Source organism: Halichoeres trimaculatus, unplaced genomic scaffold (assembly GCF_033239565.1).
Source record: "Halichoeres trimaculatus isolate MK-OKI-2021-1 unplaced genomic scaffold, fHalTri1.1 fHalTri1_scaffold_5, whole genome shotgun sequence".
NCBI lineage: Eukaryota > Metazoa > Chordata > Actinopteri > Labriformes > Labridae > Halichoeres > Halichoeres trimaculatus.
The window spans coordinates 20,908,494-20,928,337 of NW_027437183.1; the positions used below are offsets into that span (position 1 = coordinate 20,908,494).

At 40.9% G+C, this 19,844-nt stretch overlaps 1 protein-coding gene across 2 annotated transcripts in view; it reads right to left on the minus strand.

Moving 5' to 3' along the window:
• Nucleotides 1–379: 379 nt before the first annotated feature.
• Nucleotides 380–19,844, minus strand: part of LOC141790268 (leucine-rich repeat transmembrane neuronal protein 4) — a 130,450-nt gene continuing 110,985 nt past the window's right edge. The window contains exon 3 of one of the 2 annotated variants that reach the window (XM_074670024.1): nucleotides 380–778. In XM_074670024.1, the coding sequence (XP_074526125.1) occupies nucleotides 653–778 (126 nt within the window). In that variant the 3' untranslated portion in view covers nucleotides 380–652. The remainder of the gene's footprint in view (nucleotides 779–19,844) is intronic. The other variant, XM_074670026.1, reaches the window with a different exon arrangement.

Sequence of the window (19,844 nt, forward strand, 5' to 3'; positions counted from 1 at the left end):
ACATTAACCCATATTTTAATTCTTAAGCTAATATAACCAACTTGTAAATCTGCTCCCATTTAATGAATAAACTTTAAAACAGAAACATGTTTTATGTGAACTTGCAAGACTGAATCTGTAACAGACGTGTTCACCAAGAAGTCAATAACTAGATCCAGGTCTCCTTCAGTCCACTTTTGCAGCCTTCAATAATACTTCTGCCACATCACTGAGAGTCTTATGCATCATTCTGGTAAGAAGCATGTAGGAAAGTATTCCCCTGTCATTGTCAGTAAAAGGAACAGTTTTTCTCATGGCTGACTTCAGAAGGGCAGATCCCTCTTCTTGTCTTAGCGTAAAGAAATTGAACTTTAAAAAAATAAAATAAAATAAAATAAAATAAAAATTCTCACAGGATCTACGGCAACAACAACAAACAATAAAGAAGGGAACAGATCTTAAACCCCTCAAAGACTTAAAATGTTAAAAGTAAATAAAAGGTCTTTCAAATAAAATGATGAAACATCACTAATATTCTGAATTTGACATCTGATAGAGTGTTATTTTTTTAATGTCAGACCTGAAAATAAAGATCAATCACTGTAAAAACAATCCTTCCATAAAGTGTGGTCAGACTCAGAGTTAAACCAAGAGAAAACCAAGAGTCTCCAGTCTATGTGGTGTAAAGCTGAGAAACTCCAGGTAACAAAGGTACGCTGCTTTGGCACCAGATGTTCTTCCTCTGGCTCTCCTCCAGATAACCAGGGGCAACACTGTGCTCCTTGCTGGCATTGTCATCCTGTGAAAAGAAATTCAGACATGAGAACAAAGAAACACAAAGCTTTCAAAGAAATTTCGACAACACGGATGTTTTCTGAAGGTACAACAGCATATGTAATTAATATGATTATTTTATGTCATCAGCAAACACAACTATTATGAAAATTAAAAAAATTGATGTGTAAGAACATGCACCTGAAATTATATCTGTATAATATTTTACTTTCCCAACCTTTAGAGCCCAAAAAGCAAGACTCAGCGTTACATCATTGAGTAACACTTTCTTCATTTTCTTACAGTACTTTGAGAAGAGACAGTTAAAGAGATGAGATTATGTAATCCCATAATTAAAAATCAATATAAATGCATGATAGGGGTGGCCAAAAATATTGATTAATCAATGCATCACAATATTTCTCCACCCTATTCAACATGGATTCCGGAAATCCTCTGAACCAATTCACCTCCTGGCCAGTAGGGGGTGCTGTGCAAGTAAGTCACATTGTATGGGCGAAGGCGTCACTGGACCAAACAACAATATGGCAGCCAATGCAACCAGTAACAGCATAAAGCCAGATGTTTGGATTGTTTCATTGTTAAGAAATTTAAGGTGACATACCACATATGTTCACATGGACATAAAAATAAATATCTAATAATTCTCAACAGAAACTCTAGTTATCTGTGTATTTTTACTTCTCACAGAATCAACACTGAAGCATTTAAATCAATATCAAATTTATTTGTTAGGTTCTTAACGATTTCCAGCTCTAATGCATGACATTCAGACTAAACGTGCAGATTTTCTTTCTATACATTCATAAGTCCTAGAAATCCCAGGATCTATGTGTACAATTATTCACAATATGTTGAAGGGACGGGCCTCAAACACAAAGGTCTGCTCATAACTCCATGCAAAGCCCCTGAAGGACTGACAATCAGAGGGAGGGGGGTTTGTGGAGCAGGGAGTCTTAAAGATACAGCAGCCATAGCAAAATGTTTCAGACAGAGGCTGAAATGAGAATTTTCTATAACACCAATGAGAAAAAAAAAGACCTTTTTTAAATAATGTAGAGCGACTACTAATGTACCAGAGGGATATAACTACTGCTTAAAAGTGTAGACCACAGGACAGGATGAACATGATCACACTCACATTCATAAATGTTCTGATGTGACTATTTTCTCTGTCTGAAATTAAATATAAATTCCAACTAACTGACAGGTTAAAAGGAAAGAAAGCCCTAAGACATCTGTTGAAACTGAACACAGTCCATTTCGTGCCTGAAGGTAAAAATGTAGAAATGCTTTGTAGAGTCTGGCTGATGTTAGCAGAGCTAGCACCCTCCGCCCCTGGTCCTCTTTGATGGTTCATGCTCTCATGCATGTGCTGGTCACTCATCGCTCCAGGTCAGTGTCTTTCTGCATACATCGTTTTGAGATGGAAATACTGCCAAACTACACTGGGCTCCAAAGTGCCATCTGTCATCTGTGTTTGTTTACTTTCAAGCTGTAGAGCATTAATGAGTACCACCGTGCTTTCACTGAAGCTAGTGGCAGGTGGCTACGCCTGGTTATTCTGGTGCTACGTGAGAGGGTGATAAAGTGCCACATATGCTGGTCACATACTTATTATCTGTAATTCAAACACTTATCTCTTTGTTTAGCAGATGCTTAATGGTAGAAATAGACCTATAGGAGCCTTACTGAGCTTTAAATTAGCTTACTTATGTACCATTACCCACCAATTATGAGCTGGGGAAGAAGTGTTAAATGCATCAGACCCATCTGTTAAGCAATGGCACAATTATTAATATGAACAAAACATGATCATGTGACAAACTTATCAATCACATTTTACAGTGAATTGTCAGGTCTTGCTAAAGATGATCAGTGACTGACATGCTGCAGTGCTTGATTCATTCTGCATGTCAACTTCTAATATTACATTTACACATGTTAAAAGAGACATTAAACAAACCTGAGTTTCTATAGTAGCTGATGGATGTGAGCTGCACCAGACACTGCAGGGGAAGCATTAGAAGCTCTTCAGCACCTCAAAGCACAGCTATTTGCTGGAATCTACTTTGCTTTAAACCACTGTGATTTTTTTTTTGCTACCATGGAATACCTCAAGGACACTTTTATCAGCTCCCACCCACAGATCTGCACTCTCCTTGTCTTGCAACGCTCAAGGTAATTTATTTAATACATTGCAAAAATCATTTATCATTTTTAAGGAGTGACAAGAACAAGGCAGCGGCAGTAAAGGCTACATGACTCTTCATGGTAATAGAGGAACTTTGGGTCTGATTAGTATCTCCTGTCTTGCAGTTTTAAAAGCAGCAGAAAAAAAAAAAACGTCAGGGATTCTTGCTATGCAGCCATGGCAACTCAGGCATTGACGCAGTCTGTTGCAGGGATGTGTATGACTGTTTTCAAAGTGACTGAGGCTTTGTCGAGCTTTAAACTCAAATGACCGCATCACAGTGATGACATGCTGGTGTAAGGCTGCTTTTCAGTGATCAAACACATAGATTTCTTTTCTCTGAGAACATTTTACTCAATTAACTTCCCCTTTCAACATTAAAAAACAAACACTGTAAACTTTCAGATCTTGTTCGAACTACAATCTGTCATTCCAGAAATTGCTCTTCAGGTAAGGATGATCTTCACGCCTGCTAAAAATGCTGGAAAAATGCCCCTTGAATCAATTTTTCCAGCCATCAATGCCCGTGCTGCTCCCATTGTCCTTATGTCAGGATGACATACCGTCTCACCTGTCCAATTTCAAGTTGACCCATCGGATATCATTATGGGTGGCCCGACAACCGTGAAACTGTCAAAGCATAAATGATGTCACAGAGTGGATGCTACACCAGCTATACATCACCTGATCTTCAGCAACTTACCTTTTTTTATGACAGGACATTACAGGATGTGATAAAGTAGCAGCATCTGCATCAAGCATCTCTGCAGAAATACTGTGACAACCTACTGTATGAAGCCGTTAAGCTGACATTAAATCCAAGAGTTATTTTTCCTTCATCAAAACACATTTTTATGATTAAATAAGCCAATCTTGCTCTTGTATTATTACTCTCAAGGTAAATTGCCGACAGAGTCTCCACTTATGAGTGTCTGTTTATGGTTTTAAATGTCATCCACTGGTTTAGGATCTGTTTCTGCTGTGTCAGCATCTCCGAGCCTGCCATTAAATAGAGCTGAGCTGCTGAAAATGATCTCCTCCTTCGGCTGATGAACTAATTGTACTCGTATGCTGTAATAACACCATTAAAATGTAATACACTTGGGATCATTACTTCACATTTGACATTGTTGCGTGTGGCAGGACAAAGAAAACTGGTGCTCTTGTGAAAAAAGTGTTTACGCTGATGATGAAATCCACTTTTCATATCAAGAAAACTATCACTCCCGGTGGAGTGAGGAACTACAAAAGGAGGTGTGTGTTTTTTCTTCTTCTTGGTGGAAATTATGCTTCCCCTGGTGTACTTAATAATCACATTAAATAGAGGGGGGAAACTCAAGTATTACATTGTAGAATTACCGATAAGGATTAATCTGAGAGGAAAGGCCCATCCAGCTGCTAGAAGTGAGTGATACAGCTCTGTCATCTCAGGCTTTGATAAAGGATCTTTCATTTTCTTTGGGCACTAATGGGAATTCTCCCACTGCCGGTGAAGTCCTCATTTCAATTCCTGTTTTTAATTTATCATATAATTTCTCCTGTGCTGGGATAATGAAATGTTTGGCGCAATATTCTTTCCTTCGTAGCAGTTTTTAATTAAAATTACATCACTTTATCATCCATCTAATGAAATCGAGAAAATGACACTGACAATGTTAGAACAAAGAGGCCATCATTACTTCACCCTAACACAGATAACACATCCAAACATGTTACTACGGACAAAACACGTGGCTTCACTCAGCCTTTGAGCAACACAATTACTCAAAAAACAAACATTCTGAAAAAACAAGATAAAAAAAAGAGAAGAGAGTTTATATTCTCTCTGTAGCTGTCCAGATTCCCTGCTATTAAGGGATGTACACCAGCTCACAAGGCCTTTGAACAAAGCTCAGTCGGTGCACAGGCAATGCGGTTTTAATAACGTCACAGGACTTTCATGGTGTAGGTTTAGCGACTGTAGCAGCAGGGAAGGGTCCTTGCCAGGCCTAATGAATTCAGATGTGAAAACACTTTGGTATTGACTTTATATAATTGGGCAGGATGCAATAACACGACGACCTTGGAGCAGAGCACCTGGATAACAAGCGATCAAAGAGCCCAATCCATCCACGCTTTAAGAGTCTGGGCTCCTGCAGCTTGCCGTCAAACAGACCGTTACCTTGAAGATCAACCCCATTAACTCTTTCAGACATTGTTATGTTCTCCCCCTTTGATTCTTAACAAGTGAATGTAGGCATGCACTGATATCATGCTTGCAACACAGGTCCCTATCAAGCCAACTCAGGGACCTGTTCTTCGGGTGCACCCATCAAGTTCATACCAATTGAATTTAGAATGAGAAATAGTTTAACACCTAATTTTATTCAAGTGTCAAAGAGTCAACTGCTACAGGTATTCAAGGTTTGTTCACTGTGAAGAGATTGAAATTCCTTTCAACCATCTCTTTATTACATTAGAGATCATGAAGAGTGATGGAGCAGAATGAAACCACACAGGGTGAAGACGTGGTTTATCCAGCTTTACCAACCTGCTCTCTGTATATCATCTCCCTGTCACTACCTCACCTTGATGAACACTTGATTCTGATTGGTCAATACAAAAAGGTACGCTAGTTTCCAGGGCAAACCTCACCTTGCATGTCAAATCAATCTGTAGAGAGGCGGCTAGCACGTTTCTCTCAGTACTGCAAAGCCCTTGGAAGCTGATACCATTGAAGGGACCGCTTTGTAACACAGAGATCATTGTTAACAGGACTTTGGAGGGAATAGAACAAAAGATTTGAGGTGCAGCCAGGAAAGGAGAGGAAAAAAGATGAAAAGAGGTAAGTGATACAGAAACATGGAAAGACACAGAGTTACCTGAACTCAAGAAGTCAACACATAACAGAACATGGTACAAGCTGGTGGAGTCACTGGACTCTTTGAAGTGAAATATAAACACACTTTAAAAGTTGGTCGAAATTAAATGTGGAAATTAAAATTATAACTAAAAGTTATAGGGCAGAAAGCCTTCATGGGGAGCTGGGGTCTTTTTGTGAATAAGTTCAAAGTGCCAACAAAATTAAACTGACGTTTTAGAACGACCATGGATGAAAATGTTAACTTTAAGGCCATGTCAACATGAAGCCAGGTATCTGGGCCTGTCATTCAGACAAAACTGCATTTTTTGTCATTAAAAATGCTTTCTTAAAAAACTCTGGCCAAAGTGAGTTTCATGGTTTATACATACGTTAATGCGGTTGAATGGTGGGGGTTCATTCTGATCTGATTGGCTTGCCCGGATTTTATGTCTGGAAAAAGTCTGCCAATTATGGGTATGGGTAGATTTTCCCAGCATATGTCATATGTAGACAAAGTATTTATTTATCTATTTATTTTTGTTTTTAGGTGGGGGTGGGTGGGTGGGGGGTTGTTGTTTTAAAATGTATATAGTTTTGATTAAACAGCATTTTGAGTAAACTTCTGTAGTACAGAAGTTGGTTGTTTGGTAATTCCAAAGATTATACCCTGTAAACTAATTGTTGTCATGAACAGGAACCCAGACAGGGTGAGTGGGTTTGCAACACCATGAAACCTGCTCTCTTAACATTGACTTTTATTGCTACTGAGGTGTCTAACTGAATGGGAAGCAGAGAAGAGGTCCAATACATTCAAGCTCTGCTTATGCAAACTAGGCAAAATAGCATCATACCAGTAAACACTGGTGATAAAAAAAAGGTAATTTCCATTAGCACGCTATATTGGTAGGCTTAACAGCATGGATATTTTGATGTTTAATTCTGTCAAATCAGGTTCTCACCATGTCATGATTCTCTTTTGCATAACCACTAAACATTACGTTTTTTCATTGCTCGGGGCTGCCCAAGTAGCTGCCTGTTGCAGTAGCTCTCTCTTCTTTGTCCGTTTCTTGTAATTTTTTTCGCCTCGCTTTCATCATCTTTGTATTTGGAGTGGATCATTACTTTGTATGGTTCATTGTTGGTCATGGACACCAAACTTTTTGTGGCTTCAGCGATATTTTTACTACTTTTCTCCTGTGTTTGTCTGGAGATCCTACATGTAACCATGGCTGCATTGTTTACATGTGAATTTAGCTGTTAGCAGCCTGTAGCATGCCAATGCTAACTAGTGTAAGTCATTTCCCTTGAGGAGAGGAGGAGGAGGTGAGGACGACGTGCTGGTTCTCGGATGTGAGCTGGGAGGTGACGATGTGTACCTGTCCTTCCATCCATCGTTGCTTGGAATGTGGGATCTATCTCCGGTGGGATGGACGAGCTAGCCGTGCTAGCCCAGCGTCATCATGCTGTTCACAGACGTGGCTGATGGAGCTGACATTGGACGCCGGCGCCACATTGGAGGAGCTTCGCCTGCTGTGAGCAGACAGGATCCAGGAGACAGAGACTGAACAGACTGCTGGGGAGGCTCAGTCCTGGACCCTGTGGAGGTGGAGACTGGCTGGGCTGGAGGGTCGTGGACAAGCTGTCATCATTTATTTTCTTGTGGACCTTTTTGCACTTTCTGTATACTTTCTTACTTTTGTTTTCTTGATTGCTGCTGTGACTCCTGAATTTCCCCTCGGGGATAAATAATGTATTTTCTATTCTATTCTATTCTATTCTATTCTATTCTATTCTATTCTATTCTATTCTATTCTCCTCTGCTTTGCATAGTTACACAGAACATCTTCCCTCATGGTGAAGGGTAAAACATGTCAGGCCTGCAGGAATCAATACAGAACACGCTAAACTATTTCTGCCTCCTCAGCGTCCTTGAACATTCTCCATCTTCAGCCCGTCAAATCTCATATCATATTCTGTGTTTACTTGCTGTCATCCTCAGTTTTGTAGATTTTTTTTCTCAGTCTATGGTTTTTGTCTTTTGACAACCCGTGTTTTTTCTGTCTTTTCCCCCCTCGTGGTAAGTCCACAGACATGGATTTAATCCCAGCCCTAACAGTTAGTTGACCAGATGATGATTGAATGATTAGAATCTGTATTATGCTGTTATTAGCCACTGATGTGATGGGTTCCTCCTCCTTCACTTCTTCCCTGATAACCATCCACACCTTTACAAGTGAGAGCATGTGGCACAGGTTATCTTTAGTTCAGATGTTTAAAAGAGCTAAATGTCCTGAGTTTCATCTATCAAGCGTCTGTGAAAAAGGGCTTCTGATAACAATTTGGATTACTTATTGATTACTTCTATTTAAGTGTGTATTAATAGTTTTATTTTATGGGTTTTAAGTGTGAGTTTACTACCTGGAGTTATTTATTTTAACCTTTATCTGTTGCCTGCAGCTAATGTAAACAGTGTAGACTTCCTGTAGTTATCATGCATGATTATCCTCAGCAGTTTGTAGGAGTTACAGCTGCCTGGAGAGGATGTGTTTTTGAAACAGTCTGTTCCTCCAAATCAGTTGAACTACTCAGTTTTCTTTGTGCCCTGTGGCAGTGCAGAGACCCCCTAAGGCACAAGTACCCCTGGTGGAGAATCACTGATTTTAACAATGTGAAGGGCTTCTTTTCCTGTCTGTCACTTATAACCCAGTGTGGATGTAATTTTGAAACAATCTGAAAATAGATATCATTGAAGTAACTTGCACGCATGGTTGACAGATGCATATAAGATTTGGCTGCTGCAGCATATTCTCATTTTGCCTGTATTTACTTTGAAGCATCAAAAAACATGAAGTCAATGACAATACATTACAGATTGCAAATTTAGGAATTAGACATTCAAAGGGCCAAAACAAGTAGACCCAACTGAATGAAACACAATTTGAGTACTATTTATTTAGAGCCCCTTATCAGAGAAATTATGCTGTTTTTCTGTTTAGGGAATCCAGGTGCAATCACTGAAGGGGGTGGAAGTGAATCTGTTTCTTAATTTATTTATGTAAACTTGGCCTCCCTCCAGTAGCAGCGGATGATTTCATTTGTCTGAGCAGAGTGCCTCATATAATAGGATTACAATCTGCCTGTTGGAAAATTGTCTGAGGACCTCTGTGTTTCTGAAGGTTTGAGCAGGTCTATTAGCCCCTGATGGCATCTTCATGGTTTTAATTCCAATGCTTTATCACGGATTAAAGAAACGTTTGATCATGCATGCTTTCAGGATGAATGTTATTACACCAGCAAAGATGATTCAGACCGGTGACGTTACTGAGGATTTGGTATTGATTAGGATTACCCACTTGGAAAGAAAAAGATTCAGGCCGTTTGAGCCAAACTGCAACACCTGTTCTTACTCTGTTTAGCTGCTAAATACTCAGCGACCCACCAACAGCTCCCACTTTGTCCGTCTGCTGGTTCTATCTGCTGTGCCTGGGCTGATGAAGTTGGATCGACTTCATCAAAACATTAAAGTTTGGGAAAAACAAAAACATTCAGATGAAAAATGACTGAATGCCCTGTGGAGTTCAGGAAATGAAGCCTCGTGGTAATTCTCTGTGATCAGGCCAATACATGCAACCCTCGCATTTCACACAGTCACACAAATATTGATGGGTACCGCTGTGAAGAAGTGAGCCAACACTAAAGTCTACATGACTACATCGGGTTTCAAGGGAAATTGTTCATACACAACTGATTTACAACATCGCGCTTGAGATGAAATGAAACACAAGCTGAACTCCTTTTCCAAAGAAAATGAGGAAATGATGTACAGCAGTGTACCTGTCAAGATGCCAAACTGCTGAAAAATTGAATGTGTCAGTATACAGCCCTGCTCCCACCAAGCAGTACAGTTTGGTACATGTTGGATTGGTAAGGCCTGAACTGTTTGTGTTCCCTGTGTCCCCTTGTGGTTGGTGAAAAATGTGTAAGCCGGATGCCGATAGCCGCATCAGTTATAAAATAGTGTGATACCATAGCAGTGCAACACAGTGTACCCCCCGAATAACACAGTCAACAAAGAGCAATGATGGGATGGGACATCTGTTGTTGTAGCTCCACCTTCTGGGGTTAGATTGGTATGTCTGGTTCCCCAAAAGCGGGATGGTACCTGTTCCATTTTAAGTCAAAGAAAATGCCACAAAATGCTATCTTTACCAAGATGGACCAAACTGATCTGATTGGTGGACACTGGGCTTATGTGAACTGATTAGGTCTTAAAATGTATTTTTCCTGTCTTCGTATTACCATCTCATAGTATTCGTGACTGTAGTATTGACCAAATTTCGTACAGTAATGTTTAGAAATTAAACCTACTTCTTATTCTACATTAACTCCAGATCATGTAAGTAAATCTGAACCCTGACTGTGATATGACAGTATCCAGTCTAACTTGTCTCCTGTTCACTCTAAATCAGTGCACTACATAAAAACAATATTTCCTTTATCCTTAAAGATACAGTCCATCCAGAAAGTGATTTACTCACTCGTTCAGTAACATGCTGCAGTATTTTCTCAGAAGATAAGGTTTGATAACTGCAGGGTAATCATGTTGAGTTCTGCACTTTTTTTTTTATTCTGAGTCTTTTTATTCTGGGTTTAAATTGATACATCATGACTTTGCCTCAATGTCTTCTGGGAGGAGATCTTCAGAACTTTCTGCCCAATTACTAAGCTTTGGTGTGCTACCGTGGGAGAAAAACTGTTTTGAATTGTTTCATGTCCACAGTTGAGGTCTATAATTTAGCTCACAGCACTTTAAGTGCCCACTGAGGTAAAAACAAATCCACTGACATTTCCCAAACCAGTCCAGGAATGAGTTTCTTTTCTTCTTCTTCTTCATTTTTTTTTAGTAAACAACTGTGTTTAGCTGTACTCTTAGAAAAACAAGCTTGTTGTTTTGTTTGTTCTTTTAATTTTAATTTTAATTTTTTTTTTACAAAATACTGTCAGATTTCAGGTCTTAGTTATTGATACTAATAATTTAAGATTAAAAAACAACAAAAACAATAACAAAAGATGTTCTCAGTTGTTTGTGACATGACAGGTTTTGAAGACATTTGATTTAAATTTTATACTCCTCCAAAACTGTATGCCACATTCATCACCCGTCTTGATCCTTTACTCATGCTAACCTTGAACTCAATCAAACAACCCTCACCCTGACTGCTTTACAAAATATGAAGGTTTAATCAAGTGGCAACATCTGGTCTAAAAACTTAAAACAATGAGGCTAGCTCCAGAAGTACAGGAAGTCACACAGACAAAAAAAAAAAAGTCTCCCATTTGAATAATTAATTTTACTATCAGCACACACTGTACGAGGGTGAATTATTTTCTTACTTGGCAGTAAAGAAGATATTAAGATTATGAGTTTGCCCAATCAGAGGCACAGCTCAGCTCACATGACCGACAGGCGCCCCGTAGCTGTTGTGGCTGAACTACACCAGTTAAGTCTGCAGTGGGTCCCCGCTCCATCACGGCAACAGATCAGATAGATTTCTGTTAAAGTCAATGTGTCAACTTACTCTAAATGCATTCCATTGCAGTCTGTCTGCGAGGCTGCTTCGTCACGTCGCAGGCATAGACTGTGTACAACATGGACAGTCTCCACGATGTCATCCATCTATTCCTGATACCATGAAATAAAGCCAATCCGCAGACACAGCCACATTTGATAAGACACTGGCTGTGAGTTTCCTTTTGATCAGCTTCAGGGTGCCCGTTTGTCACGTGACCTAGGCTGTGTCTCTAATTGGACAATCAAAAGACCCTAATACCTTCTAAACAGCCAGGTTACAAAAATATTCACCCTGTACAGGTTGTGCTGATAGTGAAATAAGCGTTTTAGGCCCAAGCTGTTTTGAACCAGGCTGTAAATATGATTTTTAATGCTGTAAAAGTCTGTTTTTTCACAACTGGGTGTGTACGTGACTTCTGGTCTTTCTGCAGCCAGCCTCAAGCGGATTTTCGATGACCAGCAACTTTGAGCGCCTCTTCATAGGTGTCATTTTTCTAAACCAGATGTTGCCCCTTGGTCACAGGTAATACGCAGCCATTCTAGTTTTGCTGAACATGGAGCTGTGACGCATAAATTTAGGGTTGGAAAGACTGAGCTGGATTGGCAGTTGTGACCGGAAACTACCTTTAAACACCCAGTGACTTTCAAAATAAAATGAACTGTGTTAAAACCAGATCGTATTTAGCTTGACTTAGATAATAAACAGACAAAATAAGCAGAGCCAGGCCAGGAGTCAACAGGTTTAAGGCTAAACAGCCCAACATGAATGACGAGAGCCTTATCCATGGAGTGCGAAGTGCGGAAACTTCTCAGCCTCATGACTCCAGCTGTCTGTAAATCATGCGGCTTTTCGGACTGAACATGCAGCCGATGTGACAAACACAGTCAACACCCAACGAAGCAGAGCCGGACTGCAGACATATTGGTATATTTAAGGCGTCAGTGGGGAGACTTGAAGCCCGTCCCACTTTCACTATGGCTGTGCCAGCTGATACCCTTCAAAAATCTGTTTCAGAAACAGATGGGTGACGTCAGGGAGACTGCATCTATTTATTATTCAGTCTGACATTATGCAGATAACAAGTCTGACAAGTTGGGTCAGTTCCCATTCGAACACAGTATGTGTCACAATCATGGGAAAAAGACAACTGAGATCATGAAGAGGATCAAAGGATGGAGCTTCACAGATGAACACTAAAAACCAATCAAAGCTTGTTTCTTTGGGGTTTTTTTTTTTGACCAAAACATTTTTTTTTTTTATGAAACCAGCCTTTGTTCCACTGCAGATTACTAAAGAACGGGAAAAAAGTAAAAAGTTTTTTTCCTGACGAAAGAACAGAGTCTACTCCTTCTTGGCATTTACATAGTCACAAACACCACATTCTGTGGGAAAATACAATAGTAATGACAAGTGTACTGCGTTTATTAAACACTTCTCTCTTGTCTCTGTTGTCTTCTCTACTCTGCTGACGTTTTACCCTACGTGGCGTTCCCATTCACCCATTCACACCTCCTCCACACACTGATGGCAGAGGCTGCTCCATCAGTACAAACCAGTCTCATTCACACACCACCGGCACAGCCATGGGGGGCAGTTTGGGGTTAAGAGTCTTGCCTGAGGACACTTGGGCGTGTGGACAACCGCCTCCAACGCTGAGTCACGGATCTCACTTAATGCATAAATATTTGACATTTCAGGTGGTTTGGTCCAATCATAGGCCAAGCTGAATACTCCTGACTGATACTGCAGTCTGTGATGCTCCCATATAGTGGAGGGAGCTTTTCTCTGTTCAAAGGATACAAAATGCATGACTGACAGCTGCAAACTGTGCAACAAACCAGATAAGTGAATAAAAATACAGCTGCACCTGCATTTCAAAGACCAAAGACCAAAGATGTTTGCAAACAAGTGTCTGGCTTTGGGCTTTATTCTTTCCCACCGAGTGTGCGTGTTTGTGCGTGTGTGTTTTTTTGTGGGTTAGAGTGTGGTTTTAACCCCCCCCTAAAAAAATAAAAAAAAGCTACAGAGTACAGCTACACCCATAAAACCCATGGAAATGCATCACTGATGGAGCTACAGCAATCTCTACAAGTCAGTTGGAAAAAGTCTACAGTATTTACTTTCACTTGAGTCCGTCTGGTTTGCATTTGTATGAAACTCTTTGAAAATGTGATTATGGGGGCCTGTATTGCTAATGGATTTTGAGGAAAAGGTTGTGTTTTTTTTTTGACCACATCACACTGCAGAAGACAACCAAGCTTACAGTCTGTGGTATCTCATGTATTGTAGCCAATCGGGAAGCAAAACAAATGCTGCCATGGTGACAGAATCAAACATGAAGAATTAAGTTACATGGATTTCAGGAGGAGAGGAATAACTTGTCGATACGTGACAACAACGTGATTGCTCAAACATCGTGCCTCACAAAAGATAGCACAATGGAAGTGATAAGGAGAGAAGCTGAGCAAGAAGCTTCCTGTAGAAAAAGGATTTCTTGGATTTATTTTGTAGTGATGGTGGACACTGGAGCTGGACTGTCAAAAAGAAAAAGGAGGGAAGAGCAGAAGAAAGCTAAACAGGAGAGTGGTAGAGCACGGGTTAAAACACGAGTTAACCTGTTTGAGATGATGTTCATTTCAACCCACATGCAGCAGTTATTTATTTATTTATCTAATTAGTTTTTTTTGACAGGGGCCATGAAAAACAAAAAAGCTGTCAAGCCACAGTTAGCTACAGAGCTAATTTTCATCAGTGAAAACAGAAAATAAAATGTTAAAACAAGCTTACTCGCATTCAAACAATATCACACCTCATGTCACAACACATTTAAAATCATATTTCATTTTCTGTAGTTTGATGCAGTCAGAGGATTAAATCAGTGATCACATGATCACATGAAGAATGACGTTACATTAGCTCTGCTTGGTGAGGTTGCAGTTGGTAGATGAGCACTTGTAGGAAATGACCAGGATTCACTAATGTTACACATTACAGACATGTCTCAGAGCCCCAAGCTAAATATAGCCGATCACTAAACTATGTTACAAACTGAACTTGCAAAGTTTGATTATTGTCACGTTTCAAATAATAGTGCTATGTTACTACACATAAATACATGACTTTGTCACTTTGTATCTGAAAAAGTTGTTATGAACAAATCAAAGAAGCATTGCAAAAAAGCTCTGCTCTCATTTCATTTGCACCTCTCTGCAAAAGTGATGTCCTTGCGACAGAAAACACTACCAATTCCAGCCAGAGATGTCACTGCAATGAACACCAAACTGATAGTTCTCAAAACATTTTAAAAATTCATTTGGCAGGTTCCTCACAATGTGACGTCCTTTGATGTGATACAGGTTGATGGATCAGATGCTCATATGTGTGTTGGCTATACATTCCTCTTAATGTGCTACAGAAACCCAGGGAAAAGGAACAAGCTAAAGATTTGCTTTTTAAAAAAGAATCCAACCACTGACTGAAAATCTGTTGTGTTGGCATCAAGCAGCAACCTCCTGTCCAAAAATATGAGACAATGTGGAAGTTCTGAAAACTGTTGTTTGTTTTTTCCAGTGTCTGCTTGAGGCTGGCTCTGGAAGTACTGGATGTCACATACACACCAAGCCAAAAAAAAGGACATTTCACAGCAGAAATAAAAGTATTTATGGCCTGGCTCAAAAAACGTCCACTGTCTAAATGGCTAATTTCACCATTGGGACACACTGTAGGGGGGTGAATTTTTTTCTAACTTGGCAGTTCAGAGTATATTTAGGTCGCGAGCTCACCCAATCAGAGGCACAGCTGAGGTCATGTGACTGACAGGCGCCCTATAGCTGTGCTGCAAGTCACTTCCAATATGGCCACGATAGCTGATTTGCTTCAAAAGTCTATTTCATAAAGAGACGAGTTGGGGAAACTTCATTGGTTTGTTGTACAGTCTATGGTTGGTTTCCTGTACTCAAGTAAGACGGATCACACCGCCAAAAGGTATCAATACAGTGTCACATTCCTGTGACTTTTACCAAACAGAGCATGTACACAAACAACTAGATTATTTCTCCTGATGATCTGAACATGTTTCTATGATTTGGCTCCAACAGTCAGTGTCTTTCCTTTTTTTAACCAGTCCTTTTCCTCTATTTAGTAAGTAAACTCAATTGCATTTTCACCATGTAATATGTGAGCACGTCTCAGTTTCCTCTTTGAGTTTTGTTTCCACATCCAACAGTAAGAACCCTGTGTACAGTAGATTGTCTTAAATGGGTTACAAAGGATGAAAGGATTGGTCATGACTGTTTATTCCAGCCCTCACTTAACCTCTGATAATGATAATTAATTCTTTCTAATCCTAACCTGCCTTTACGTGGTCCCTGGCTCAAAACAAACCGGCACAGCACACGGTGCACTGTGCACCCTGCCCTTTGATTCACCAGATTAGCACTCCATCCTCTTTCAATCCTCTATTCATCCTTTTCATCATTACCAGCGGAGCCAAAATGGAAATGAGGCTCCGCAGAGAAAGTCTCATCAGAGGCATGAAGGCTCTCTGAGGCACATTCACATGACAGTATCCCTGGAGAAATCTGGCTGCTTCAGGAATGTTCCGCAGTTGGGATTAAGGAAAACTTTTTTGCCCCTGGGGACACATTCACATAGGACTGCACATACGGACAACTACTCCCATCATCTATCATTCAATATATTCCTTCAAACGTATTTCACTCTCTCAGATCCTCTGCATCCTTTCATAGACCACAGTATAATGGAAAAGAGCTCAGAAAAGATGTTATTTGCCAGACTGAACCACTGAGAAAAATTGTAATAAAAGCGTGAACCCCTGTGTTTTCTCTTCTTTCTATGCTTTACTTCTTTTATTTGTTATTTAAAAATGTTCCTCATATCCTGAGGATAATTATTGTGACTGAAAGGTAAGAATTTGCATTATTCGCCTGTCTGTCTCTGTCAGTAAAATTCTGTTCGGCGTCTTATTCGTCTTGATTTGTTTTCCAAGCATTTTAAACAAGCCAAGCAATATTAAAAGCAATGTTTCAGCAGTTTGTTTTATCCCTTTTCTTTGACATGAGTACTCTCTGCATAGCTCAATGCCACGTAATCCTCGAGCAAACACACAAGTCAAAGAACATCTAGAGAGATCTGACATATACCTTCATGTTAAAAGTAAGCTCTCCTGTCATCTAACAAGCCACACGCTGCACAGGGCTGCGCATGACTGAGCGCAGAGCACGGAGTACCAAAGGAAAGAGAATCTGCATTTTATTCCCCGGGCTACCTCCTCTGAAACACAAGCTCAGACACTCTCACAGGGCGAGACCCAAGGAGCAACGAGGGTGAAAATATCTCGCAGGCAGAAGATATGACATGATAGATACGCTACAAACAGAAATGAGGTGCAAATAGAGGAAAACAGCTTGTAAGTGTGGCGCCCTGGTTATCTAGACTCAGATGATTATCAGTTATGACATTAGTGCCCCCCCCATTATCATTTTTTATGTTTTAATGTCTTTTAAATGTGCCTTAAGAGTCACCTGCTTAGGTTTAAGTACCTGCAATGCTATATTCGTTCTGGCCAGTAGGTGTCAGTAGTAGTAAAGGCAGAACAACAACTGTGACTGTCCCCTGTGAGTTGCAGGAAGGCAGCGCAGTTCAATCGTAGCAGGCAGTCTGCACAGCCACATGGTTTTCCGACTGAAACATGACTGTCTGTCTGTTGTGTTTACAGGTGAGAAATAAGTGCACATGCAGTTAAAACATAAGGATTTACTTTGTCGCTATGTGTTAAGTAATGGCTTACACCTTTGTATTGTTGATTGTGTCCTGTAGCACGGCAGCTAACTTACGCTAGCATCAGAAGCTACTGACGATAACGTGAAGCGCGCTAGCTGAGCTAAGCGAACATGTTTGTATTCATCCACACGTTTAAAGTACCATGTGTGCGGTCAGTTCACTGAAATAGTCTTTGTGTTAAAGAAACATTGCATTTTTGTATCTTTCTGTCAAGTGTGTGTTACGTTTTGAGATAGATAGCAAAGTTACAGAACAAATTATTTGTAGCCCGTTCGTAGTCAGACTGTCCCCTGTGAGTTGCAGGAAGGCAGCGCAGTTCAATCGTAGCAGGCAGTCTGCACAGCCACATGGTTTTCCGACTGAAACATGACTGTCTGTCTGTTGTGTTTACAGATGTTGTAAATAAAACACCTCTTCTTATGGAACCACATCGTCCTCATTCAATGTGCGTTACATAATTTGGCGAGCCAGCCAGGAGAATAAAAGAAAACATAATGGAGGAACTTCGGGATGAGGTTAATGCAACGCTGTGGACACTTGAGAAACCAGAACTCATCGAGGTATGCCATCATCTAAAGTGCAGCGAACCATCAGGGACAGGATTTGAAGGACAGTCCCGTCGTGGCCTGATTCGGCTAGCAGAGAGCACTATGGATGAAATAGAAAAGAGTGAGGAATTTGACGTGTTCCAGCAGTTCATTAAAGGTCTTCAGTCTTCCATAAAAGCAATTCAAGAAAAGGATAACGAAATAAAATCACCTGAGCAAACTGAAATTCAAAGGCTTGAACAAGAATATGCCCAGCTTCAGAAAGCTCAAGCAGAGGCACGTCGTGCTCTTGAGGAAAAGATTGAGGCTTTAGAGACCCAGTTTAGCAACAGTACAGGGGGAAACATTCTGCCTCCGACCCCCACCGCACAAGAAGTGACTTTGAGAAAAGACTTTCGAATTTGGGGCCAGATAGGAGAAGCTGGACAAAAGGAAAAATTGTCCTATACAAGCCTGACCAATCAAATTGAGTCTGGACTGAAAAGGGGTTACTCAGAGACTGACATTATTGAAGCTGTCATTAAAGCAGTAAGTCCAGGCCTCCACCTCCGGGACCTGCTAGAGGTTAAGCGTGATCTAACACTTCCCATCCTGAGAACCATCCTGAGAGGACATTACAAAGTAGACTCATCATCCGACCTTCTCCATAGACTCATGAACATTTGTCAAGACCAAAAAGAGTCGGCTCAAGCATTTCTGTTTAGAGCCATTGAGCTGAGAGAGAAACTGCTGTGGAAGTCAGGTGAGGAGGAAGGGGAGCATTTTAGCCCAGACCTGATTCAACGCAAGTTTCTTCGCTCCTTAGAGACTGGTTTGCTCAGTGAGGCCGTGAAATTTCAGTTGAAACCACACCTTAGCAACCCACAAGTCACAGATGAGGTTCTCATTGAAAAGATAAATGAGGCTGCCAGTCTGGAGTCAGAGCGACAAAACAAGCTGAGAAGGAGCAGTGCAGCAAAACCCCTCAGGGTCAATGAGATTCACGCTGAGCTGCAAGTTGACCACAGCCATCTAGCTTTCAATAGTGAAACTGACAAGAAACAGGAAACACAGGTGCAGGAAAGTGGAAAAGTTGCCACTAAGAAAAAACAAAGTCAAAGTAAGGAGCCAGATGCAGACACGGTGAAGCTGATTGAGGGTCTCAGAGCTGATGTTATGGAAGTAAAAAAACTGTTCAATGAGACTTTAGAGGCAACAAAGTCCAAACCCAACCCTGTCAACCCACCATCAACAGCAGCGAGATGGTCAAAAGGATGCCAGGCATGTAGAGAAGCACAAGTTGGTGACACATGCAGACACTGTTATCGCTGTGGACAGGATGGTCATCTTTCTCGTGGCTGCAGACAGAACAGAACCACGGCGGGAAACGGGAGGGGGCTTCTGAGAAGGGACCAGCAGTAGCCCACTCACCCTCAAGGTCCCAAGTAAGTAGTGCTTCCCTGCAAAACAACGCTCCAGTTTCAACACAGCCACAAAGTGTTTACACAAAAAGCTGCCCTGCCACCTCACAACAAGATAACAGTAAACCTACAAGTGGGACGACTACTGGGTACGTACCCTCACAACGTCAGTCAAAGCTGATTGGTCTGATAGGGAGAAGATGCACAGTCCAGTGTCACCTAGACAACGTTCCAGTTAAGGCTCTGTGGGACACTGGAGCTCAGGCGAGTCTTATTAATGATGAGTGGCGCAAAAAACATCTTCCACACAGTACCGTCAGGCCACTTGATGAGATCTTGGAGACAGGACCACTGGTTGCAGTAGCTGCAAATGGGAGCGAGATCCCATATGATGGCTGGATAGAAACAGAGTTTTTCTTGGACTGTGACGGGCATGCAGAAAAGACACTCCTTGTTCCAATGCTTGTATCCAGTGACCCCAACGTTGCAGAGCAGCCTATAATTGGATACAATGTGATTGAAGAACTGATTGCTAAGTGGGAGAAGCAAAAAACAAAATCAGTAAGTATTCAGAGCATCAGCAGAATCTTCGCTGTGTCAGTGAAAACGGCTAAATCCATGCTCAAGCTACTGCAGTTGTCAGACCCAAGCCAAAGTGTGGGGACTGTACGGACAGGAAAGAGAGGCATACGCCTGGCTGCTGAACAGATA